The sequence below is a fragment of the Phasianus colchicus genome, chromosome Z, assembly GCF_987193195.1.
Source record: "Phasianus colchicus chromosome Z, bPhaCol1.hap1.1, whole genome shotgun sequence".
In the NCBI taxonomy this organism is placed as follows: domain Eukaryota; kingdom Metazoa; phylum Chordata; class Aves; order Galliformes; family Phasianidae; genus Phasianus; species Phasianus colchicus.
This window is the reverse complement of record NC_143476.1, coordinates 684,833-711,763: the sequence shown is the minus strand read 5'-3', so window position 1 is coordinate 711,763 and position 26,931 is coordinate 684,833. Positions and strand designations below refer to the sequence as shown.

Here is a 26,931-nt window from a genome sequence, read left to right as displayed (position 1 = left end):
ATATCCAAAGTGTACTGAGGTGTGTTAAAGGCCATTCAGAAAAAGTGTATTCTCTATACAGCAGACTAGATGAGAGATGTGAGGTCATGGAATCTGCTTTCATTTGGGAGAGACCTTTTCCTCAAAACTTTTATTATTTTAATCTGCGGTTACAGAAGCACGTTTTTCAGTGTGAAATCTCTTTTCTTAGAAACATTCTTCTGAATGCATTTTGAAAGAAAGAAACTTTTATTACTGACTGTCTGCCTGAAGCTGCTGCTACTGCCCGTGAAAGTTGTTTGATACCATACAGTAAGTGGTGATCAGCTCTACAGGCATCAGAAATCCTGGTTGTAAGGAACAAAAACTCATGCATTCACTACTGCTTGTCCTGAAAGAAATCCAAAGATTTTGAACATCATCACTGAACATTGCTGTTTGGCTGTCATGTAGCCCAAGTAAAAGCTTGTCTCAATGTTTCAGATGCTGTGCATAAAGAGAGAGAGATGTATATTAAACATATATATATGTAAAACAGAATTTTTTTTACAGCAACATAGGGTATTCACAAATCAGCTAAAAGGTTTTTAACTAAAACCTGTGTTTTAGTTAAGTACGGTGTATTTCAAAGCTGGGCAGGACAGAGTTTCAAATTTTTCCTTTCTGGATAAACAACATGAATTTTCAGTGCTGGGTAAGCAGTTTTGGCAAGAATGTTCAAAACATGAAAGAAACTGTTACTCAGAAGTATTTTGTGATATTAGCAAGAAAGTATTCAATCCTGTAGCAACTGGAAGCTTGGCAGAAGAGTGAAAGGGGCTGGTAAAACAAGGAAGGCTTTCATGGCTCTCTTCTATCTGTAACATGGAAGATGTGGAGAATTAAGGCAGAATTATCTTACAGATATTATCTTCATGAATTAAGTGATACTAGAACAGTGTTTGAAAGGGCCTTCTGTTTGTGCTTTTCTATTTGTGTACAGAGTTCTTCACATTTAAATGTGTGTACTTCTCATATATGTACATAAATAGTGCTGAAATACGTTTAAAAAATACAAACTACATGAAATTTTCTTAAATTAAAACTCTTTACTGTGAGGGTGGCGACGCACTGGCACAGGTTGCCCAGTGATGCTGTGGATGCCCCCTCCCTGGAAGCACTCAAGGCCAGGCTGGATGGGGCTGTGAGCAACCTGGTCTATAGGGAGGTGTCCCTGCCTGCAGCAGGGGGTGATCTTAAGGGTCCCTTCCAACCCAAACCATTCTGTGATTTTAATAGGTCACAATTCAGTTTAGTAGGAGCTTTAGCTGTGACTGTAATGTGAAGATTTCTCTTTTAAGCTCAAAAATACGGGTAAAAATCATGTTGTGTTTATTTTTTAACTTGACTGCGTGTTCTCAGCAGTGCTGGTTATGCTGCACAGACTGATAACTCAAATATAGTCTGAAGGCCTTTTTGTCTGATGTGAACTGCTGTGAAATAAAACATAGATGAAAATACTTAGATGTAATTTAAGCACGTTTCTGTCTTTTTAACCTCATATACTATTATGTATCAGGACAAATGCAGTCCTGATACATGTTAATTAGCCTTTTGTGCTCTGTATTGTTCCCACACAGAAAAGAAGCAATTTGCCCACAAAAATATGAGAAGGACCCACGTTTGACCCTTTAGCTTACCAGTCAAACATGGAAGCTTCCTGTGAAGTGCTGTTTGAGTGTCATTAGTAGACAGGATGAGAGGGACTGTGAATTGCATTGTTCGTGTATCCATCTTGCTCCTGAAGGTCATTTGTTAATGCAGCAGATGTAAGAAGTTAAAGAAAGAAAATGGAGTGTTTGTTACAGGCTTACCGCATACAGCAGTATTTGGGGTGTGCAGATGATGTTACGTCTGTTTGGTAGATGCCAAACCATATATCCAGTACTATTTCTTTTTGCATTTGGATGTTATAAATTGGAGTTTGCTCGTCCTCTCTTAGCTGTACCTCTGCTTATAGCCAATGTTTACAGTACCATTCCTTTAAAGAACACAGAGGGTATATTTCTACGAGCACTTTCTGGTAAGCAGTTAGAAATGCAACGGTGGGGAATTTCTATTGGACCCCCCCTGAGGCAAATTAAACACACGTTTATGCTTTTAAACATAAAGCTGTTCAATGGAGATGGGTCTGCAGGAGGCTGTGGTTACCCTACACTGACTGGCACCAGCACCAATCCTGTGCCATCAGCGCGGGACGCCTCAGCCCAGCGCTGGGCTTAGCCCCAGTAGGTGTTTCTCTGAGTCAACACAAGAAGCCTGTATGACCAACAGATGGTCGAGAAGTGAAATACAGTGGCAGTTTTTAGAACAGGTCCCAGAAAGAGTTGCGCCATCAGCCCTGTCAGCCTAATGTGTGCACCAGGCAAATTAGCAGAAGCTGTAATGACTAGTTGAGTGTTGGGATGGGCATATAAATATGATTTATGTGTGCAGATTCATGATTGCTTTTGTGAAAAAAAAATCCTGCTTCTTAGAAATCTCTGGATTCTTCACAGGACAGAGTCAAGAAGTGTTTGTGTAAACATGATTCAGTTAACATAGTCTACAAGTTCAAGAAGCCGTTTGACATAGTTTCTGACCGAAAGCTTTTAAGGAAACAAAACAGGCATGGATCAAGAGGATAAATGTAGGAGATGCAAGTGTGGTGTGGCAAAAGTGTCAACAAAAGAGTGACAGTATTGGCGAAGATGACTGAATTTAACGTGTCAATGGTATGAGCTAAGTCTGAAGAGCTGCACAAGAACTGTAGTAAATGCAGGGAGGGCACAATAAAATGTTGGATGAATTTTAGTTGCGCTGAACGTAATGTAAGATGCCTGGGGAAAAAAATCTGCAGTTGCAGATTTACATAGGAAGGAATGAGCTCTGAACATACCATTACCATTCAGGAGTTAATTTTAGAGTTACAAGATATGATTTAAAAAAAAATAATAAAATCACTTCATCGCTCAGAAGCTGTGGAAAACAGCTGGTGAAATATTAGGAATCATCTGGAAAGCAGTGGAGAGGTAGGTGTTATGGTCCTTTTCTTCCTGCATCCTTCAGCTCACCTACCTCTTCGTCCTGAGAAACAGATGACAGAGAGAAGGATCTGTAAAGATTTTCAAAAGCCTCTGTAACTGGAGTGATTAGGGATCAGTTGTTCACTGCTGATCTCAGAACAGTCATTAGGGAGCATCTAATGAAAGCAGGGGGAGCTAGGTGCAGAAGAGGCAGAATGAGGTAAGACACCTGTGAGGTGAGGATCCTTACCAAGGGATGCAGTAGATGCACAAAGTCTGCTGAGGCAGGAGAGGAGGCTGCTGGTGGGAGAGAAACCCCTGGAAGGTTATTGACTGAACACACAGAAACTATCCAGCTTGGACAATCACTGCGATGAAAACATCTGAATGTAGATGTGTACAAGGTTCACCTCAACTTTAAGCATCATGAGGCATCAGCTTACAGTTGGGACAGTGGGCTGGTAGTCCCTGCTCTTTTCATGCTGCAAACTGATCGTGACAAGAGATGTATATGTATATAGCCTCTGCTAATTACATTCTTTAAGGAGTCGTGAGAACTCTCCATGGAGCTTTATCAAAAACCTGGAAGTGTTTTACAAAGCCCAGTTACTGCAGCTGCTTTGTGTCAGCCTTCCAGTTGTGATGTTTGTGGTGCCCATAGAAGCAGAGGTCAGAAGACAAGTTCTGCTCTATTCGTGTGGCTAAGTGAGCTCATCATTCCTCCAGACAACTCAAAAAAGTTGAAATTTGTCTTTCCCAGAAAGACCGCTCACCTGTACTGTGACACAAAGGATGCAGAACAAGCTGTCATGCACACTGTTTCAGACAGACTCTTCACCATCATGCTTTTCTCAAGCAGTGAACTCGAAGCAACTTAAAGTAGTCCACTTAGTCAGACTTGAAAATGTTCAAAGTTGTTTAAAACTTAAAAATTTCAGGCTAATACATTTATTATGCACTGGGGCATTTACTTTCTCTCAAACAGCTCTGAGAATGCATGGACTCAGATGCAGAGTTGTACTGGAAGCAGCTGAAGCTGATGTGGTTTCATCAGGGAGGCCGTGTAGCTACGTGAAAAATGTGTAGCTGAGCAGATCCAGGTGCTGCTCCGTTTGGCATTGTGCTGCTCCCCTAGGAGGATGCATATCTCCCTTGTTAAGTGCTGCTACCTTGTCTTGCACAGCTTTGTGTACACCCACATGTGTATATTCACACGGTGTGTATCTATACGTGTTCCTATATAGTTAGGCTTGTACATGCATGTATTGGAAATCCAGTCTGTTCTGCAAGTCTGGTGGTATTTGTGATGGATGTCATGAGGCTTGTGCTCTACAATCTTATCCTGCTATATGGTGAGAAGGACTTCCTGCATAGCAGAAAGGAGGCAAAAAAGCATAGACAGAATGTTTCCACTTACTCTTAGGAAGAAGTGGACAGATAAACACTGAGTTGCCTGAACTCCTCACCCTTGGAACTGGCCATCGGAAGTGCCCAGACCTCCTGCCTTCTTCAGTTGTGCTATATCTGGGGAGGCCTGATTGTGGCCTTCCAGTGCTTGAAGCGAGTTTACAAGCAGGAAAGGGAGCAACTTTTATTATTAGCACCGTCTAATAATGATAGGACGTGGAGGAATGGCTTTAAATTAAAGAAGGGGGAAATTTCGGTTAGATGTTAGGGGGAAATTCTTTACTCAGAGGGTGGTGAGGCCCTGGCATCTATGCCCGGAGAAACTGCGGGTGCTCCATCCCTGAAGGCACTCAGGGCCAGGCTGGATGGAGCCCTGGGCAGCCCGATGTGATGGCAGAAGGCCTACGACAGAGGGTTGGAACCAGATCAGCTTTAATGCCCCTTCCACCCAAGCCATTCTATGATTCTAGCTGCGTTTCTTCACGCACGCTACAGACGTGCCCTGGAAGCGGCGGCTCTTCCCAAAAGCCAGGCTGTTGGCAGCCTACTCATTTATCCTGCCTATAACGGCCTTTTCTGGCTGTTCGGACAGTCCTTCTCTCAGCTGGTCGCTATCAAAGTGTGTGCCGGTGCTTGCCAGCAGAGCTGTGCCATCTCGAGCAGTGCTGGACGTGGCTCTGCAGGCTGGAGGTGTTGGATGCTGGAGGGGCGGTTGTGTGCTGGCGTGGGGGGCACTGCTGGTGCTGCGTAGCCTCTGCCTTTACGCATCCGCAGGGCGCCTTGGGAGAAAGCAGCCCTTCTGGCTTTTTTTTTTTTTTTTTTCTTTCCCCTCGCGATCTCACTCCGCCAGCAGCGTTCCCCGATTTCCGCGCCCGCCCCAAGTCAATTTCAGTCTAATTGTAAGAGTAAGCAAACAGTGCCGTGAGTCGGTAATCCCCGCAGTCAAACACCTCAATCCCGGCGGCGGTGGGAGCGGTGCTGGCACAGCGCAGCTCGTGGGGAAGGGGCCCCGACATCTGTTTGCGCAGGAGCATTTCTGCAGCGGCGCTTTGTGTGTTTTCCGCCGCGTCTCCCATGCGGAGGCGATGAAAAGTGTGTGTTTTGGCAAATCTTTTGTCTTATTGTGGTCGCTTGCAGCGGGGCAGCTCCTCGCAGCCGCCGCTTTGACAAAGCACCAGAGGATTCTGTTAAAAAGTTGTGTTTAGTAATTGTAGTCGTTGTGTCAGACCATAACTGACTCGGAGCTGAAGGATTTTTGTGAGATGAGTAGCTGTGCCAGCAGGGACCCAAGTCTCCTGGGCCAGGCGCGCTCTCATTAAGATTTGCCGCTAGCCGTGGCGGTGTTCGGCAAGTATGTGACGTGCATGCTGTTATTGTATGCTTGGCTTGTCAGCCTGCAGCTTTCTGACACTCACTTATGTCACTCTTTATTCAGAGAGGAAGAAGCTTTTGATAATTTGACAAGACAAGCTCTTAAACGATCTAGGTCATGGCCTTCACTGTCTGTGATTGTGAACATATTTCCTGAAAGCCCTGTCACTCATCACAGCTACATTTTCTCCCGGGGAGCCATAGGCCCGTCCCGGTCTCCTGTCAGCGCGTGCATTTTGGTTATTCATACGCCAAATACAGTGCTGGGGTTTCTCTCAGCATTTGCAAACGCCGCCGTGTTAGTGAGGCTAATCCTTCCCGCGCCGCGCTCCCAGCAGAGCCGCGTCCTGCGGCCGGCCGGCGGCGGGCCGAGGGAGCGGAAAGGAGGAAAGGCCGCTGAGCGCCGGTTTTGTGTTTGCTCACTGTTGTGGAAATATGAGAACTGGTGGCAAGGGCCTTGTCTATTGAGCACTTGAGTCCTGGGCTGCTGTCAGGGGCTGTTTCAGATTGAGTGTTTTATTTTCTTTGATGTTCACATTTGAGAATAGGGAAGTGGGAATTAAACAACAGATGCATTAAGCCGTTGTTCTGGTAAAACAATAATTAGCACCTGATAAAATTCAGTGTGGGTCAGAACGCGCGGCGTATCTTGTCCCGATCCGTCTGGTGCGGCACGCCGTGCTGCTGCGTCTTTGGGCAGGAAAAATAACCCTTCTGAGCACGCTGCGTACGGCGGAAACGGCGTTATTTCCGAGGGAAATAATGTTTGTGCTGGACTCATCCGGACGGAGCTGAACGTGCTGCAGCCCGTGCTGGGGGCTGCCGCCTGCAGCCGCGCCGCACTGCGTTTAGCAGCGGTCACCTCTTGTGCTCCTGCATCGCCGCTGGCACGCTCAGACCGCCGGGCCAGGAAAGAAATGCGATTTGATTTCAGTACGGCACATCACGCTGCCAGCGTGCTCGTGTACTGAGCGGGCTCCTCATTGATCGACGGCCATTCGTGGTTGGGTACTTCTAAATAAATCTCCAGGTTGCTGCGTTAGTGGTCTCTCCCGTGGCAAACCATGTTGTTCCATTTCAGTATTCAGCTGTAATTCCTAATGATGTATTTTTTGTCGTTCTGCGAGGAGAGATGCAGACAATAAGTTGGAGGTAATAAGACTCCCGGTTAAAAGCATCGCTCTTAAAAGGCTGTTGTTTAGCATCTGGTTTAGTCTATTGTATTCTGCATCTTATGTTTCATAAGTGATCATTGTGATGATGAAAAGTATTATATTGAATCGCCGTCTGCATGAAGAAATAGGCCTGTCCAATTTCCCCTTACCTCCGTCTTCCTCTCTCCCTTTAGTTCTCCCACAGCCCCCAGCACGCTCAGCGATAATAAAACTCACCTCTTGCTATCACGGCTCAATGGCTGGGGTTTGTTAAGAGCTGTGCCAATTGTCCTTCCCCACTCTGAGTTTCAGATTTTCGGTATAAACAACGTCTTTGTGTCCAGGAGAAAAAAAAAAAAAAAAAAAAAAAGAATACGTATGTATGTATGCATACATATATTCAAAAAAGTGACTAATACTTTCTGTTATTAAATAGCTGCTGCGTAAGTAAAGGTCATATCGCAGAGTGGCATTTTGCCAGCGTGTGACACCTCCTTGATTGCGATTTTTCAACCATATTAGTCTGGGGACACTGTGGTAATCGAAAACTACCCAGAACTAATGTATAAATAACTGCCTGCTACCCCTGTGCTAAACGAGCAGAAGCCTTATGCGTGGCTGGGGCCTCCTGGTTTTGAGGAGGAAGGCAATATCTTTGATGCGTTCCTTTTTTTTATGAAGTAGGGAATGTTTATATATTGCATCTCAAAGCCCTGTGCAGGGAGGAAAGCCCTTTTGTTTGCATTTGGAAGCAGCTCGAGTTTGTTCGACCTGTCACTCCTTGCACTGCTTTCCTCTCTTAGAAAAGTGAGGTCCTTCACACGTTTCCTTTATAGAAACGTTAACATGAGGCTCAAATATTTACACGCGCTGTTTGAGTAAGATGCATTACAAAGAACAGATTGTAGGTTTTTCTCCAGAAAACTGTGTTACTCACAGAATGAATAATAAATAATATCGTTTCCATCACATGTGGGAAAAACTTACCATGAATGTGCCGCGGGGTGACTGCGGAAAACTTGGGTTATGCTTTGAGAGATTCGGTGGATAATATTGATTGCGGTGTGTTGGGTTTTTATTATTATTATTATTATTTTTTATTAGCATTCTCCGTCAGAATAAAAGAAGGCAGGAGTCGAGACGTGAGAAAAAATAATTGAAAATCTGAGTAAATGTTGTTAGTGCCGATTTGCGAGTAGCCGAGAGACTGCAGTGTTTGAAAACAGAGCTGCAGCATTTATGTTGAAGCCTTGGAGTAACTGAGGTTTCTTCTCAAAATTCTGAAAATCGAGGGAGGCGAACCAGATTGGTAATTGTTCAAGCGATTAAGAAGTTGTTTTAACGAAACAGCGATTGTTTTAATGAAAGTGAGTGTCTGAAACAAAAGCAGAAGACCTCCACTGAAGTAGCTGTGTACGCGCCCCCAAAGAACTGAACTGCTTCAGAACAAAGTGCCACTGTTCCTGCATGTGCTCATGGCGAGGATAGGAAGACAGAAACGAGCACAGTTTTGTAACAGCGTTAAGAACCATGCAGAAATTGCCCCCCAGCTTCGCTGGTCGTTAACACGTCCTCGTTTTGCTGGAAGAAGGAAATGCACGTTTTCCTCTTTCCTTTCTTTCACGTACTCCTGAGGTCTATTGTGTAATTGCTGTGGTTGCAAATCTGCTCTGTAAAAATTTCTACAATGGGCTGCCCCTACAAGTTTGTTTGCAAGGCTGGCAAGTTATGAAAAAAAAAAGGAGGAGAAGGAGCAAGCAAACCATTGCAAAAATTGAAACATGAAAGCAATCTGCCATGCTTCTTGTTTACAACCCATCTGACATTAGGCTGCTGAAGATTATTACGTGTAACAATTATATTTTGATTAGGATAGAGGTTTGTACAAAAATACTAAAATATTTCCATTTCTCCATGAAAAGAAGGTAGCTTGTGATTTTATTTCCACAGCACTCTATAAATTTAATAGGGCAGTAAATTTGGAATTTTAATTCATTTCTGCTTGCTTTACAGTATTTATACTTCTTATAGTTAAAAGCATGCTGCTCTCCCAAACTTCCAGCCTTCAGAGGAGAAGGGGAGAGCGAAAACTGTTACTGGCTTTCTGACAATGGCAGGGAGTGTGTTAAACCAGTGTAAAATTCAATTAAACTGTCTAGCCAGGTTTTTGAAGCTGAAATGCAGACCCTTTCAGTTAAGCTTCTTATTTTCCTGTGACCGACACCGGTGGATACTGTGTTATGCCAAAACCAACAGGCTGTAAAGCACCTTGTTTCATGCTCCTAGCTGATCAATATTTTTATTTTCCAGGCTTGCCCAGAAATATGGAGGCAGTATCACCTAACAGTAAGTAGAAACACCTTTTTTATTTTCTTCTACACCCAACCTATTTACTCTTCTGTGAACTGCTGACCAGAAAATATAGACAAGCATCTTCTGCAAGAAGATAATAAACATCTGAAGAGTTTTTGAACTGAAAAATGCAATGAAACACTGTCAGTGTTTTTTTTAAATATCTTTGGAGCTGACGATTTTGTTCTAATGACTGCGGTCATTAAATGAGTGTCTTTGCAGCATTCTGTCCTCTCAATGACTACATTTAAACATATAAAGAGAGTTAAATTTTAAGCTGAGGTGCATAGCAAAAGCAATGCCTCCATCTCAGATATCCCAGTTTCTAGCAATTACTCACAATATGACAGAGATCTCTTCTTAAAGGAATAAAATAAATCTCAGCTAGAGTGTATTTGAGACATACACTTTATAAACTTTTGTAAATCATTTGCTGTTGCCAAGAATACAGCTGTAGCTTCTTCTTTGGCATGCATTAGGTGATCCTTAATAATTTAAGCAAGAAAATAAAACTTTCTGAACTATAGCAATATATTACTTAAGGTTTTTCCTTGTACGTAAAATAGAGATAAAAATAAAACAAAATGCATACTAATTTGGCTAGTTAGTTAAACCGGGAACAAAAATTATCTGGCTAAGACAATATTTAATGGTTTGGCATCAGAAATCTTTAATTTCTAAAATTGTCATATTTAAAAAAAAAAAAAAAAGACTTTAAAGATTAGAATTTCTCCTGTTCATCTGAGTCTTTGCTGCCACTGCTAACTCGTATCTATTTAGCAGTAATACATATTAGTCACTACTCCCCATTCAAGATCACGTAGAAAAGTTTGTCCTGCACCTTTCCTTACGGGGTATTTGATGTGCATATTTTCTGAGGAGCAATAAATGGGGCATGTGGTTTGTAATTTGTTGCCTCCACCACTTCAGAACAGCGAAATGCTATTTTTTTCTGGCTTTGCTAAAGTTGGTAAATCGAACAATTACAGAAAAGCTGTGCTGAAGACCTCTTGCTTGTCTTTCCTACTTAATGATTTTAAAACATTGGAAATTCTCCACTCTCTGAGCACTTAATCATATTATGGACGGGTTGATGTACTGTGTATTAAGAGTTGAGCAAAAGGAGCATTTGCTGAATAATGTGCTTGCATTTTTTAAATTGTTTAAAGGCAGAAGGTAAACATTATATTTCATAATTATTCCTAAGGATGCGTGTAAAAATGATTTCTGAAACGTTTGAGGTGCCTGAAGTCTTAAATCACGTACGTATGTTAGATACAGCAGTGTGGTGGCTTCTCTTTTTAGTGAGGTATAGGATTTAGTTTTATTTTATTCCTGCTTTCCATTGACAGTACCTCAAAAAGCCGGTGACGTTGAGTACTTCAAAAATATTTTTGTAAGACATGGAGCAGCTGAAACCTGACCAAGCTGTTGCTGTGAGAGCATTTGAAGCAGCTGAAGTAGAAAATTTTAGCTGCAGATTTTGTAGGAAGTGTTCAGAGTTCTTCACCTCGTGTAAAAGTAACATTTGCCAAAAAGCTCTTGCAGGAAAGCAGAGCAGTTATGAATAGAAGTGTGTTATTAAATACTGTGATCAGTATCTGTGCGCTGTTTAGGGACGCTTTGAAATACGGTCAAACACGGGGACACAAAGATAAATAGTCGTGGAGTCAGACAATAGCTACTGACAAACATTTTATTTCTTTTCCAGCGGACTGTTAATGATCTGCAGATAATTCACATTTATGGTATCTGGGAAAAAATTTCCACTTCTCAATTTTTGCATGGGAAAGACTCTTTATCACTCGCTTGAAGTTGCACTGGCAGTCAGATTAAGGCTGGAATTTTGAACTCTGTGTAGCAGAAGACACGTTTGATATTTTTAAATTAGGTTATGCCTTAAGAAGTGGCATTGTATGAGTTGTTTAAATGTTTGAGTCACAGCTTTTTTGCACTGAAATATTCTTTACATCCAAAGCAGGACAAATGTAAATAGTGCTCTTGGAAGACTTAAAGCTTCTGTAGCATAATAATATATGCTATGTATATTTTAATAGAATTTTAAAAAGTGGATACTTTCATATCTACTCTCATATTTACTCTCTTATCATTTTATTAATATTTCAGTGTAGGCATTGTTGATAATTTCCCTACTTTAGAATAAATGCTTTGATACAAACAGGGTTAACTGCTAAAAGAGAATAACACAAGTTTTAAAAAGTGGTGTTGTCATCGCTGCTGTGCTGTGCAGGCTGCCTGGTTATTAACAAGCAGATGAGCTTTTCCTGTGCTTTAGTCATTGATACAACCAATAGATTTTAGCACTTTGGTAAAATGGAGTGTCATACATGCAGGTAAATATATGCACAAATAAAGCAAGATATTCCAGTTTTCAATAAAAGACTACTTTCATAATGCTGCTTAAAAAGAGCCATTACAAAAATTGTCCAAATGTTCTGCATTATGTAAAGTATTCTTAATTAATTACTGTGAATGCTTGTTAAAAACACGCGGCGTTCCACCTTTCTCTTTTGTGGAGCTCTTGGTGATTTTATTCATTATCTGGCTCTTTCCTAAGCGATGGACTGCCATCTATTGACTTATTGTAGCCCTTGCACAGAAATGTGGGTTAACTAGAACAATGACTAAATAACAAATCCAGTAAATCCATCCTGCCGGTGTGGATGGCGGTGGGTTTTTATTTACATGTGGCAAATTTTGGCACATTACAAACAATACAGTGTGTGGGCAGAAATGCCTTGTTCTTACCAAAGCAGACTAGCAATGCAAGAAATCTTACAAGCAGCCAAGATAGCAAAAAGGATCGTAAGTGGAGTATTTTAATTTGCCTTCTGATAGAAGAAAAGATTATCGTTTTGCATTCACTGGAGCTTAAATTTAAAGGCTCTGTGATAATCAAAACTTTGTGACCGGATGAAGTTGTTTTCTTCAAACTTTTTCTTTCAACTCTGTGAAGTGAAATTATTGTGTAAAAAAACAAAGTCAGCAAAACAAGCCAGCTGCTGCTGTAGTTTAAAATAGTGTCTAACAACTTCCTTATGGTGGTGAAGGAGAAGTTTTACAAATCTCTCTCACCATGTCTGCTCTCTGTGTATTTCTCCTACACCTGAGAAAGGAACTTGCGTTTGTCAAAACACATTTTAAATTTCTATTCATCAAATTGGTCACTTTTGTTACCAGCTTTGGTCCATCAAATAATAACAGCAAGATCTTCATTTGCAGGTCCAGAAGAAACAGTTTTGATCATGACTTACTGCTGGGTAAATGATGTTCACAGGCAGGGCATTCAAAGTTCTTAGCAAACTGTTGTAGATTATTAGGAAACTTAGGGTTTGACTTTCTAAAGGGTAGCTGTTCCACAAACCCAGAGAAATACGGCCCTAGCTCCGGAGAACGCACATCACGTCCCATTTCCCCACATCTCAGGTGCTTCTTCACCCTCAGAAGGTTTGGCTCTTTTTCATTCCCTCGTTCTTTTGTGTTTCACCGTGAAGGCAGTTGCATTCATTCAGTGTTCTGTACTCAAATGGAGTCCAGTTTATAGCCACGTATTTTCAGGGAGAGAAGTCAGTGGAAATACTTGAGGTCAAGGTGCCGTACGATTATCATTCGCCCTGTTCAGTTTTGCAGCATATTCTTTAAGATTAAAAGGTACACAGGTGTCTCTCTGCATTTAAGATGGTGTTTGTTTGCCTAGCTGTGTTTCTCGTGGCAGCTTCCACGTTACAGAGCTCTGAGCATGCAGGACGGACAGGCCGGCTGCAGGCCGCGTCCATCGAGACACGGCCATGTCCCACACTGAGCATTAACCACGGACGGTGCTCGGGAAGGAATGGATCTGGAGATAACACTCGGTTGGAGTCTCACTTCACGGAGGGAAGTTTGTTTCCACCCGGTGTTGGAGGCCTTGGGCTCCCACCAGCACAGCAAAGCCGGGCCACCATCACCAAACAGGAGGCGATGCTGCGAGTGTTAGCATCGCTTTCAACAGATGTACGTGAAGCAGTGAAGTTCCATCCCTGAAATGGGCAGTGCCCGGCCTTTGCTTTTCTCAGTACACACACCCATGTCAAAAAGCATGCCCTGCTTAGGTGGGGCTTGCTTTCTGCCAGGGCTGCCCATTTCCACCCGCCTCTTTCTGCCCTCCTTCCTGTCCCCTGTCTGTGCTGCTCTCACTCGGATGGAAGCTGCTAGGCCAAGATGGCCACCAACAGAGTTTTACAAACACCAGAATTTTTCGGCTCGTAAAAGCTATCATTTAACTTGCTTTTTGACAGTTTGTTAATCTTACGTTTAATCCGCTTACACAGAAGAAGGTGAAGCAGGAATTGGCTGTTTTGGCCTCTGCGCGTAAAAGTCATGAAAGGACAATGCACCTTTTGTGTTTAAATTTTGCGCTTGGGTTTCTTTGTGTGCCATTATTAAAACCCCCCGTGGCCTGCCGCGTTTCCTCTGAGATAAAAACGTAAGCAGTGTTGCTCACAGTCAGTCTGTATCCTTTAAACGTGGCTTCCAGCAAATTTCAGATGTCATTCCAGGCCGAGATATTTAAGCCTGAGAGATTTGTTTTGCAGGAGAGCTCTGTGAGCTTTGTGCCGGTGAAAAACAGGTGTAGGAGCATTTTCAGGAGGAGATTCAGCCTGAGTTGGCCGTGCACAGGGACAGGGCTGCTGAGTGGCACTGAGCATGGCCACAGTGCCAGCTGCTCTGCTCTTGGCATGACACGAGCCTGCCAGACCGCTAGGTTCTCATGTCTGTGTTAAATACACTGGATTGCAGAATTTGACAAGTGGGGCGTTTAAAGGTTATTCTTGCAGATTGTTGTAAAAACAGAACTTTGTTTACTCCATGGACACTGTTGTGTTTTCGTTTTGGTTTTTTTTTTTTTTAATTTTGGAAGCACAGTGTAGGTTCTTGCTTGTCAACACTCGATAGCCATTCGGTGGGGTGACGTGCAGTGCAGTCAGCCCCAAATTGCTGGGAGGAGAACAGGAATACCTGGAAGGAATACCTGGAAGGCAGAGGCGTCTCCACACTTGGCACAAGAGGGAGAGGTGACTTTGTGGGGTTTTGGGTGCTGAAAGGTTTTGTATTTTCAGAGAATTTGTGGTGTCCAGGAGAAAAGTAGGGGAGATCATTCACAGCAGCTGGCACATATTTTGTTTTTAAGTTATATATATGTGTGCATTGTTCAAAGCTTGGCCTCGTTGTTTTGGCAAGTGGCATTCTGTGATAAAGATGCTTCACAGCTGTTCTGCTGACTGTGAGCGTGCTGGGGACGGTCGGTTATGCTGTCTGAAAGGTCTCTTGGATTTCACTTTATATTGCTTTTGTTTGTCCCTGCTACTTACAGCTCGTCCAACAATGTTGTTCTCCTTGAAGTTTCAGGTATTCTTGAGATTGACAGTAAAATTATTTTAACTTGAAAAAAACAAACAAATCAAAACCCTAAGCAATTTTAGAAAAGCCAGTATTCTTTCTGACAGCTTTTATGGCGCACATGAAAAAAGAATTTCACGTTCTGAAATAACCAGCAGAAATGCTGTTCAGTAGCTTACAGCTAGGAACTCCATTACTCGGAGTTCTCTCCCATTTTTTACTTTAAAACGGTATTTGAAATAATAAAGGAAAATGGCCTTTCTATGTGCATGCAGTGACTACAAAGAGTACTGCTTGGAGATTCTCTTTTCAGGATAATGTTGGGTTTTTAACTTAGGCATCTCAGCGCTCAGGAGTGCTGAGTAATGGAGACGTGGGTGTTGGTTCACATGAATTAGGAAGTTCAGACTGGTTACCTGTACAACACAAACACACCTTTGCACTTCTACTTTCTTTCATGGGCAAGAGGTGAAGAGTTTTGGTACTTTCCTTTTGCAGAGTTCAGGTCCTTATCTGATCGCTTTTATATCACAGAGGGCACGGGAGTTACCCAGCTTTACCCAGCTCAGCATCTGGCTCTGCTACATCAGACCTGAAAGCCGAAATGACTCTCAGGAATTCCATCCTCCTACACAGACCTGAGAGGCTGTTTTGGATGGGCTGTATAATCCTCTGCAGCACAGTAATCAGCTGTCACTTACCTTAATCATTTAAGCAGGCGTGCTTTCTCTAACATTTTATCTCTCTCATGCTCTTCCCCATCTGCCTGCCCAGGAAATAAAATAAAAGATGCTTCTAAATTGAGGGTTAGGGGCTGACTACATCTTGACCAGAAACTGCATTTTAATGCATTTCTGGAAACAGTTTAGGGTCTGGGGAAGTGGAAAGCCTGCCTGACTGAACCAAGAAATTTCCATTTCTCTGATTTTGAGGTTCCAAATAGCCTCGCCAAACTGTTTGGTAAGTGGCATCTTTCAGAGAGTCCCTAACCTCGGTATGCATTTTGTAGTAATATATGGGACTGTGCTTTTAGCAAAACTGGTTTGTCTTCACCCTGCTTTTAAGTGGGAAAAGGAAAAGAGGATGAAGGCTTGGAAATGAAAAACTTGAATTAGATTCATAAAATTAAATTAAGAGCTCTATACATTTATACGTTTGTGATTGCCTAGGAAGTTCTTTATGCAGCACATAGCTTCTGCAAATGCTGTGCTAGCAGCTGTGGTGGTAAGAGGAGCCCACGTCTGGAGCAGAGCTGGGAGAGCTGCTGCCCGGCCCTGCTGACTTGTTGGCAGGAATTACTCCGTTCTTCATCTGTAAACCACCCTGCACTTTCTTTGCCCAGCATGTATTACTTATGTGATACAACAGAATTCCTGCATAACTACTTAAACAGGAAACTTGGTAAGAAGCATGTCTGAAATATTTCCCTGTTGTATACGAGACCACGCTTTTGTTAAGTGGAAGAATCGACTTGATCTTTTCTTCACAGCTAAAGGATTTGGTGAGCATTTTCATCTCATTTTCTCCAGTTTGAGAAGGTGAACTTACAGAGTCCTGTAAATAATTTCTGTTGTTTCAAGTATTAGCAGTGTTAGGTATCTGAATAATGAAAACAACAGCTTTCATGGTGGAATCAGACTTGCAGTGTGTTTCCAAAATACGCTTCTATTTGAGGGGGGGGGAAAAAAAAATCAATGTTTCCATGCCTCTTTTCTGCAGTGGATTTTGTGTGTAAATATTTGTATTAAAGTTCCTTTATTCCTGCAAAGTATTACTTTGACCTCCATGTGAAGGTGTTTTTGCTCAGGTTTGTTAGAGCTCACAGTCCGCTTCAGAATTCCATAGGAAACAAACAACTATCTGCGACCTATCACATATTTTAAAATATATTGAAACAATGCTTTTATGTAGTTAATACAAACGGCATTTTGCTACCTTTTTGCATTGCAGAACAGGAGAAATATAACATCCCACTGGAGCGTTGGCACGTACATCACGATGATGACCAATACTTTGCTTGACACATCTCCACTCAGTAGCTGTTTGTAAATTACGTGCTTTAGTAGCATTGAAGCTGTTCCATACAAATACTTTCTGTTTTAAGATCTTACAGGTGTCTAGCAACAACTGTCTGTTTAGCTGTGCTGTGGCAGAAGCGTATGCAATTGCCCATGTACACTGCCAGAACTGCTAGCTCGTCTTGTCAATTATCTGTATATTAGGGACAGCTAAGAGCTCACATCAGACTGTAACTTTCTCAAGTTATGCTTGATCATGTTAATAATCTACGGATTAGGATTCCCTAAAAGCAATTTAATTCTGAGAGGGTCTATCACATCAATAATATTAAAACGTCACGTTAAGCCCTGTCGTATGATTAAAAAAATTGTCTTAGTGACAGAAGTACTCTGGTTTTGTTTTCGTCTTTTGGAAACTCAATCATAAAAGGAATTCAGGAGAACAAAAGGCCTGTGTAAATGCTGTGTAAATCCATATGCCCCGTACAGATGTGACCCATAGCCGGGTACTGTTTTACTCCTTAGTGTAGTCTCAGAGCAGTGGTCTGCCTGGATAATACGATATGCATAGCTTTAGCAAACAGAATCCAAAAGCCATGAGTGTGACTCTCAAACGGGCACCGTTCATAACCTGTATGCTGGTCTCAGTCCTTTGTGGAAACAAACCACAGCATTGCCATCATTGGCTGCTCTTTTTTTTTAGCTCCAGCACTTGGATGAACTGTTACCTGCAGATTCATGATCTATTTTGCCTTATAGTCTGATGTAATTCCAGCTCAACAAGGCACCTTTTGCTACTCTGTCTGCTGTAGGGCTGCCATATACGCAGTAGGAGAGCAGTTCTGCGGGCAGGCACATGGCTCAAGCTTTGATTCTCCACAGGTACGACAAAGGAAAGATTTACAAGAAGAGGTAGTATTTACGGAGTAGATTACGTAATATATTTGCTCCCCTTCCAGCCCCCCTAAAAAAAAAAAAAAAAAAAAAGTGGGGTTTCTGTGAGACAGCATCCAGTCCAAAAGATGCTTGTCTTTTTCTTTTTTCTTTTTTTTTTCCTCCTTGTGTTTCTTTGCCTTTTAGTGACTCCTCGTCATCCAGCTTTGCAGAGGACACCTCCTGCACATCGGTTGTTTCATTTTGTTTCTTGGCCACGTGGCTTAATTCTGCTCCTACGGTGCATTTGTTGCTTTATTCAGCATCTTTAAAAGTGAGTGCTAGGTGCCTGTGTTTGGACATACACGTGCACTGAAGGGTTTCTTGGGACTGTTCGATAATCTGAAATATTTTATGCTTTGAAAGTAATTACACATGGTACCTGATCTGATTTCTTTTGAGGGAAGATGAGAACCTGGTTAAGATAATTCTGCTCTTCTGATGAGGACGGAAAGAATGGGAAAGTGATAGCACTGAGATACTCCAAAGCTGGCGTGGAGTAAAGAGCTCTGATCACCATACGGTGGTGTTGATGTGATGTGTGAGAGGTGAGGTCCGAAGTTTTGCGATCCGTTTTTGGAAGCTGCCGACTATTCAGAATGTCCCAGGCCATAGCAAAGTGAGAAGCCTATGGAGCAGAATAGTTTGTAAGAATTAATGGTGTGAGAAGGACGTGGGAAAGTGTTTGTCAGCAGTTACGGAATAAGGTATCAGACATTTCTTCAAGGATGTGTTCTGGTTGATGTCACTTGTTAGAAAGCTGGGGAAGAAAATCGGTGTGCCTGAAAAGATACAGTGTCGTTAGGGAATAGGTGAACAGCCTGCAAGGAGAGTGGTGAACATTAAGGTGCAGAGTTAACGCATTGGTAGCATGAGGAAAATGCTTCTGAAATGCAGTCAGTAAAAGGCAGTGCAGGTTGAATTTTAAGGAATTTTAAGGAAAAAGGCTGAAATGATTGTTAGGTAACAGAACCTCCACCCACCCAGCAGCGCTGCGCAGCATTGCACCCTCCAGCTGCACCGTCTGCTGCTTCCTTCTGCTCCCAGAGAGCTGTGCTTGGGAAGCCCTGCCAAGTAAATGTTCAGAGCAGCCACCTCTGAAGTTACTCAGAACGCAGCGCTCCCTCCTCCTCCTCCTCTTCCTCCTCCTGCAGGCACTGAGAAGCGATCTGTGCGCGCGCAGAGGTGGTGGAGAGTAAGCTGTAAATCATTGGGAATGACAGTAAAAACTAAAAGCGTGGGCATCGTTGGACTCCCTGGCACATTGAATAATAACGGCGGCCGTGCCTTAGTTCTCCTAATCTGCCAACTTCACAGGCTTTGCAAATGTTTGTGCTCAGCTTAGTGCAGACACGAGCGTGTGAGTGTGCATGGATGGCACCGCGCAGTGCTGTGCTGTGTGCTGTGCTATGCTGTGCTATGCCATGCAGTGCAGTGCCGTGCAGTGCTGTACAGTGCCGTGCTGTGCCGTGCAGTGCTGTGCAGTGCCGTGCAGTGCTCTGCTGTGCAGGGCAGTGCAGTGCTCTGCTGTGCAGGGCAGTGCAGTGCAGTGCCGTGCAGCGCAGTGCTCTGCTGTGCAGCGCTGTGCCGTGCCGTGCCCACATCTGGCTGTGGAGACGCGGGGCCCTCCGTGCCTTCCCCACCCACTTCAAAGCTTGTGGTCCTTCTTCCTGCCGTGTACTAAAAGGTTTCTTTGTACACCAGGCCATTTGTCCGTCATTGTCTGGGGTCCAAGCGGTGGTAAAATACCCTGTCACCGATCCCCGGCGCCCTGAATGGCAGCTTCTCTCCGGACAATTGGCGGCGGTGCGGAGAAATATTCCTGAGAGGATTATTTAACCTTTCAATTTAGGGGGCACAAAGCCCGGCTGATTAATGAACTTTCTGATGGGCGCCGATAAGCGGATCTATTTCTTTATTTCCTCCAAAAGTGATTCCTTCTCCCGTCCCATATTACTATAATCTTAAACATAAAAATGCGGCAAATAGATTAAAAAACAGCACTAAAGAGTTTATCTGGCTGGCAAACTGAAGGAGCTAAATTAAAATTGGTAATGAAAGCGGTGGCTGAGCCCTGTATATGTTTTTTAAATGCGGCGTGTATTTTGAAGAGACTTATTCTCCGCCTGCCTGGTAATGACTGCTTTTGGTGCGCGGTCCGGGGCTGGCTTCTGTTATCCCCCCAAAAAAATGAGTTGTGTTATCTGGATGACTGCAGACACATATGCATCCCCCTTTCTCACTGCATGGGCAGACAAGGTCGATAGCATTACAAGGTATTTGTGGCAGTGCTTGTTTCAGTTTTCAGAGCTGCCAGTTTTCAGCCAGATTTGAATTACAAAAGAAGAAGCTGGCATGAAAATTGAAAGGGTTTATCGGCTAGTCTGAAGCCTCATAGCACATTGCTTATTTATGCAGTCCATTTGCACCAGGAAATGTAAAAAGGAAATACATTTTAAAAATAAGGTCATAAAGACCCGAGATATGTTTAAGATGGCAAATAAAATATAGATACCTATAATATCTTTCCAGGAAATGATTTCACTTAATGTCGCGCGTTGCTCCGGAGCAGCGTTTGTGTGGCTGTCATAAATTTGCACGTTTGTGTCGCTGCCGAGATCGTCCCCGGGGATTAAGGAGGAAGTGTTTGCTAACTTACTTTAAAATTAAAATGGAAGAAAAGAGAGGTTTGTAGTTTGAGGGCTACGTCAGAAATAGTTGGAGTTTAATGCGCCATCCCATTTAAATAACGTTTTGCATCCCGTGTAAAATTAGCCATGGACGAATGGATAGATGCCACCACCTTTGGAGAAAATTGGGATGCCTTTTAAACCACCAAGATTCTGAGGCATTCGGGGATTGTGTTGTTGTTATCCTTCCTGTCTTGCATATATTCATGTTCCGTACAAACTTGAGATTTCTTTATCCGTTTTTCATAAAAGACTTCTTGAATTAATATTTTAGTGTATTTTTCTCTGCTCGTAAGAGTATCAAAAGATTACATTAATTTCCTTCCGCGATGTATTTTTTTGTCTTTCGCTATAGCGTTCTCACGCGGTCGGTTGTAGATGCCATTTGCATCTACTTAAAATGCATTAAATAAACGTCGTATTTCTGTAGAAAATGACCACTTTACAGTGCCTGCGCTGTGGGCTGAGTGTGTTACATTCCTTCCTCTGGAAAGGGCTTTGGATTTTCTGACTCTGCAGCCAGAAGTAAAATCCTGCCCATTTGATATAGATTATTTAATGTCAGGGAATTAAAAAAAAAATAAAAAAAGTTTAGCGATACTGCTGTTTTGCTGGACATTTCACCGTGCTTTGTTGGGTGGTGGGATTCATTTGGTAAGCTCGTCGACGAGAAGCAAATTGCAGTAAGATCCTCGGGTGCAGTTGGAATGGAGCAGCTCGCTGCCTGGGGGAGCTCCACCACTCCTCTTGGAAAAGCAAGTTTTTTCAGGCGGCCGACAAGATGGGGAAATCAAATTTGGTGAAGAAATGATGTATTTATAATTGTTTGGACTTGTGGGGTTTAGAAGTCAGAACACGAAATGCGTATGTTTCTGGTGTATTAGTATGCATCGAGCTCAGTATGTTTCTGTCATGAATTTTCATAAGGATTTTTACTACGTAGAGCATGTGGCTTAATGATGCAATCACCTGATAGACTAGGAAGACTCCAAAGGAGACGTTCCGGTCTGTTGTGTACATAATACTTGTTTCAAAAATCTGCCTAATTAAGGAATTACCCAATGGAATGCAGGCCTATTGGGTGCATGACATGGTTAAAGAAAATAACAACAACAAAAACCTTCTGTATAATTACGATATAACACGGTATCTTATATTGGCAGTTTGTAATATACAGAAATGATCCCAACCTGCCACTCTTTCAGTTGGTATACGGATAGATTATGATAATTTATAAAGGGAAGATGTTTTTTTTTTCCGTGTTGGAGTTGTTTGGATCATTTCCCTGTCCAGTCCTAGAGTGCAAGCAGCAGCGTGCAATGATTCAGTTGATAATTGTCTTCCAGTGGCTCAAGGAATTGGTAAAGTCTGAGTGCTAATGAGTTTTCGTCCAAGTCTTACGTCTTGTTCACCTCTCGGAGTGGGAAGACTGCACTGTGCACGGCGCTCATACGCTTGTTTTGTGGAGCATCTTCTTAGCACTTGAGGCTCCTGGCTCAGGCACTGGGCTTGAAGCACGCTGCCCACACACCCCCTGCCCCTTTCTTTCTGCAGGACATCATTTGTCTTTGGAGTGCAGCAAGAAAGAAGAGTGAAAGCAAACAGACGGGCTAGGTGTGAGCACAGCCAGCAGCGTGCATGAGAGGCATTGAGAGGTTTGGGGTGCTGCAAAGCAGCCTTGCAGCGAGAAGTCCTGAGGTGCTGTAAGGAGTTTGCAGAACTGCTGCCTCACAATGGAGCGGCCCCAGTGACTTGGATGGAAACCACAGAACAAGGGTGGGCCTTACGGGGAGGCGGAACAGCAGCTGATAGAAGCAGACCAGGTGGTGAAAGGCACAGCCTTGGTGTCATCTGGTGGTGTCACCTCTGGGTGGCACTGGGAGCTCTTCTGAGTTGTATCTGGGTGCCAGGGGCTTTGTTGCTTCTCCAGGTGTGGCACGGAGACTGATCAGCCTGAGTCCAGTGCATCCTCGCCAGTTCCTGGGGGTGGCTGTGCGCTGGTCAGGCTGTGGCTGCATCGGATGATTCATGAGATCAGATGTGTGTCCCTGTACGAGCCTGAATTGTGAAGGATGCCGGTTAAGCCTCATCCTTTACTTCCAGAGCTACTCTCGTGTGTGGCTCCGAGGTGTGCTTGTCAGGCAGGGGCTCTTGGAGCTGCACAGAAGTCCCACTTCTGGCCCTTGGCACCAGCGGAGCAGGGGAGCAGAGAAATTTACACAACAGAGGTGGGAAGGTTTTTCCTGAATTAGCCAGATTGCAGATCCTACGTCGTAATGAGCTTCGTAACGGCGAGCCCTCGTCGGATCCGAGTCGCGGCAGATAAGGGGAGCTCAAGGTCACAGAGGTAGCTGCCCAGCAGGTCTATTTGCATAAAAAATTACTGTCAGAAATAGGCCAGTGAGGCAGCCCTGGCATTTTGATCTCTTGGCCTTTGTCATGGAGATTCCTAGTTGAGAAGGGAGGAAGGCCAATGTCCCAGATAATGATTAACTGTTTTAATGGCATTCATTCATTCATTCCACACTAACTACTCATGCAGAAAAAAGGGTTATGTAAAATGACATTAGAAGAAAAATCATTTGTAATCGTTGCATCAGGCTGCACTTTGAGGAGACATTAGGAGTAAATCCATGGCGTGGTAGGCTTATGCTTTATCTTCTGATATTTACTGAGTTTACTGGTGCATGAAAAGCTTTCAGCAAGAATAGCAGATGGGATGGACCTTTCATAGGTAATGCTATCTACCAGGTTATTACTTCTATATATTGATAGTGAAGTAATCTCCAAGATATCACCCTACAAATATAGATTATTTAAATGTTTGTAACAAAAAAAAAAATAACATAGAGAAGCTACGTTCATGAATAGTTTATTTTGTGCCCATATGGCTGGAGTCTTCAGATGCTTTTTTAAGCCTTAAGTAGTAAGAAAACAGAGGGTTTATAGCATAGGTTTCCTTTTTGTTTGGCTACGGAAGGAAGCAAAGTTATGTAGAGTTGTAATCTGAGCAGTGAGTATTCAGCTTTAATTTCTTTCCTTAAATGTGACCTTTCCCATTAGCTGAACAAAAAGGAGTGGGGAGGAGGAAGGGGCTGGCTTGGGCCAGAGGGGAGAGGTTGGGGTCACTGGGGGTATGTCCCTAATAAATGGGGGAGGCTTAAGCACTCTTGTACAGTAGGAGAGGAGAACGTCGGGGCATTTCTTGCATGCAGTTGTTCTGAAATGGGGGAAAGCAGCTCTGGCCAGCTCACAGCACAGACAGCACTTGGTACAGCCATTGCCTTTTGAGTGTCAGTAAGCGACTGGGAGCTTCGAGTGCATAGAAGTGTACACCAGTGTGTATGAATGTCAAGTGTAATTTATGAATCAGGTGAGTTCTTATCTGCTGCTGTGTATTTAACTTTTGGATTAGAATGAGGCACCTGCTGGAGGAGTGCATGCACGCAGTTTGCTTACTAACGTGGCCATATAAATCACTGCAGTGCTCTGGGGAGCATGCTCCACGCCTGCTGGCATCCACACGTCTGGGATTTATTTTCAAAAGTGCAATCCAGAGTAGTGGGAGATCCTCCTCCTCTTTTTCCCTGGAAAGTAATAGCGTTTGGAACCCAGAAGTATCAATGAAGTTTCAGTACAAGAGCACCAAGAGCCCTATTCAACAGATGGAGGCAGCATTTTGGAATTGCTTCTCTAGGATAATGCATGTTTTCTGTAACTTTGCAAAGACCAAGCCGTACAATCTAGTCATTTTCAGGTGGAATTGTGGCACGTGTTACAGACCAGCTGGCAGAACAGTGAGCTGTGATCTGGGCTTTATTTTTCTATACTGTATGGTGCTGGCATTCTGGTTGTGGGGATCTCTGGCAGATGGGTACTGGCTTAAGGAGTGCTCTGGGTCCTTAGCAGCCTTCCTGTGCGGGCTTCAGCTGACAGCAGCTTTGAAAACAGATTTTCTAAGAGGTGAAATGCTGTGCAGTAGGAAGGCAGAGGAGGGTCTCAACTGCAAGATTTATCTCTGCTTTTTAAGAGCCCTGGCTAAAGTGGAGATTGTTTCTGGGACAGCTGTCCATGTTGAGAACTATTTAGAATATCAGTGATTCTCCCAAAACACTGAGCCCATAGATTTTTCCTCAGGGATAATGCAGAGGTTTGACTTCTTTCTTTGCCTATTGTTAAAAGGAACAACCTGAAAAACTAAACCAGTTTAGTGACTCACTGACATACCACTGTTTGCTGGAGAGCTCTCACTGTAAGACATGGATGAGAAATATATGAGAAATCACTTCATTGGTAATTTTTCTTATGATCTGGGGAGCGTGAATCTGCAACACATCCTTAAGGTCAAGGCTGGAGGGGCTCACAATCGGGTGACCCTACCCACCAAAACTTGGCATGAGAAGATTTCTGTTGTTTCTGCCTGCTTTGGAAGCACTGCTGTCACTCTTGGAGGCTGTGCATGATGACACAGTGGCTTTTGCAATGGATGAGTGCAGTCGTAAGGGTTTAAAGACAAAAAGCTCTTGGTTGTCTTGAGAAGTTTGTCAGGTTCTTCCTTAGTTACTGTGCTTCTTGGTATGGTTTTTGGAAGCAGGTGTAGGCTTGGGAGTGCAGCCAGTGAAAGCGCTGTGTCTCAGTCACATCCCTGCCATGTTACTCTGAGCCCTGCTAGCAGGAATGCGTTCTGCAGTGCACAGCTGTGGCCATGCAGCTGGTGGGGGTAATACCTGGTGGCCCTGTCCCTCCCAGCAGCACTGCAGGGCATGCATGAGAGGTGGTGAAGGCTGGGAGGAAGGGAGGAGGGGAGGCAGATAAATCAGCAGCCCATGTGCTTGTATTCAGGGCCAAAACAACATGGCCAGGTGGAATGGATACTGAGCATGTCTTTTCCCATCTCATTTGCGATGCTTAGGGTTAAATTGCTCTAAGTAATTGCAGTAATGTCAGGAACGTGGTTCTTTTTTAACTCAATATTCCAACAGCAAGTAGGGATGGATTGATTTAAGCATAATAAAATTATGTAGTCATTTAATTTATTTTTAATTCGGCATCTGGAATACTGCCTGACCCAACTGTCACCAATTTCTCTCTTTCAGACAAACCCTGGACCAATCAAGGCAGCCAGTTCCCACTCTGAGCACTCTGCTACTGTGTACTGCTACAACTGCTCCCGGAAAGGACATTTTGGATATGTAAGTCTCAGCAGCCTCTGCCTCAGTGCTGGGTGTATCTCTGGAATAGAAATTCATCCCTATCCACAGATCATGGCTGGAGAAAAGAGCTGGAGGAGTCAAGCTAATGCTGCACGCAGGGTTGCTCTAATGAAACATTTGTGAGTCTGCAGCACTGTTGAAATCAGTGTGGGCCATTGTGCAGTGATTTCGCCCATCTAATTTTAAAGATGTGGGGAAAAAAAAGAGGAGTTACTATGTCAGGTTTATTGGTTTGGCTTCTAAGTGGGTCTGTTGGGAGAAAGAATATGTAATGGACAGATACTAAACAGAGCTGTATTTTTTCCCATTTTTCAAGTGGTTTATGGAATGAAACAGTAGTACCTTGCTGCCACATTCAACATCACAAAAGGTTGCTTACAGCAGTCAGCCCAGCAATTGGAATTTCTGTTTTAGGAATTCTCCATTTCTACCTCTTCTGAGGATCCCAGTTTGTAGCAGCTGAATTAAGCTTACTGGCATGCTGTAAGGTACAGAGGTGGTGACCGTGAGAAGTAAAAATTGGAGTTGTGCTGCATCTTCTGATATTAGTCCCAGATGTTTATCACCTTTTCTAGCCTCCCACCATGACAAGTGCAGCTCTGGCCTTGCAGATATCTAGCTCAAAAGGTAGAGGGTTTTTTTTATAAGTCCGGTAGCCACAAATATTCTAGGAAATGAGTGTTACGTGTGTGTTGGTTAAGTTTATTGTTTCCTACTGCTTAGAGAGAGTAAATTGTCAGCAAATTCCTTCCTGCCTGCTCTGTGTGTTCACTCCTGAAAAGCATGCCACTGTTTTCATCTGAATTTTTTATCTCCGTGGAAAATAAGTGGGACAGGCAGGACAAGTTTGCTAGCATGTTCTCCTGGCTGATCTGAAAGAGGAGGAAAGAAAAATTTTAATGCCAAGCAGTCTTTGGAGACAAATGAAGGCATTCTCTTTGAGCAGTATGTTGAGGCCATTGTGTGTAATATGGGCACGCTGCTGCCTTCACAGATGCCTTGGAAGAGCCAGGAAATAAGTGGCTCTTCCAGTCCAAACCAGGTAAGAGGCATCAGCAGCCTGGTGTAATCTGTGGGAAATGCAAGCACTGCAGGCATGACCTTGGCTATGGTATGTCAGTCCAAATCCTTGATTTTGCGTGCAGGATGTCTGCTCAAGACATGGCTCCACGTGTGATGACAGTGCAAGACCTGGGCAATTTAGTCACGAGAACCATCTTGTTCTGCCTGGTATATGAGACTTCAGTAAAATATTCAGTGAATAAAAAGTTTCCATAAAGGCAGCTCTGAAATGGATCCTGTTAAACAAGAACAGAATGAAGCCACTGCCAGTAATGTAGACACTGAAATGAAGATATGCAATGAGACCT

General features: G+C 43.3%; 1 protein-coding gene across 4 annotated transcripts in view; it reads left to right on the top strand.

The window, feature by feature from the left end:
• The window catches only part of ZCCHC7 (zinc finger CCHC-type containing 7), a 105,178-nt gene that overhangs the window by 73,031 nt on the left and 5,216 nt on the right, over positions 1 to 26,931 (top strand). For 3 of the 4 annotated variants that reach the window (XM_031609537.2, XM_031609539.2, XM_031609538.2), the window contains 2 exons: positions 9,266 to 9,301; positions 25,445 to 25,540. In XM_031609537.2, the coding sequence (XP_031465397.2) occupies positions 9,266 to 9,301; positions 25,445 to 25,540 (132 nt within the window). The remainder of the gene's footprint in view (positions 1 to 9,265; positions 9,302 to 25,444; positions 25,541 to 26,931) is intronic. The other variant, XM_090132345.1, reaches the window with a different exon arrangement.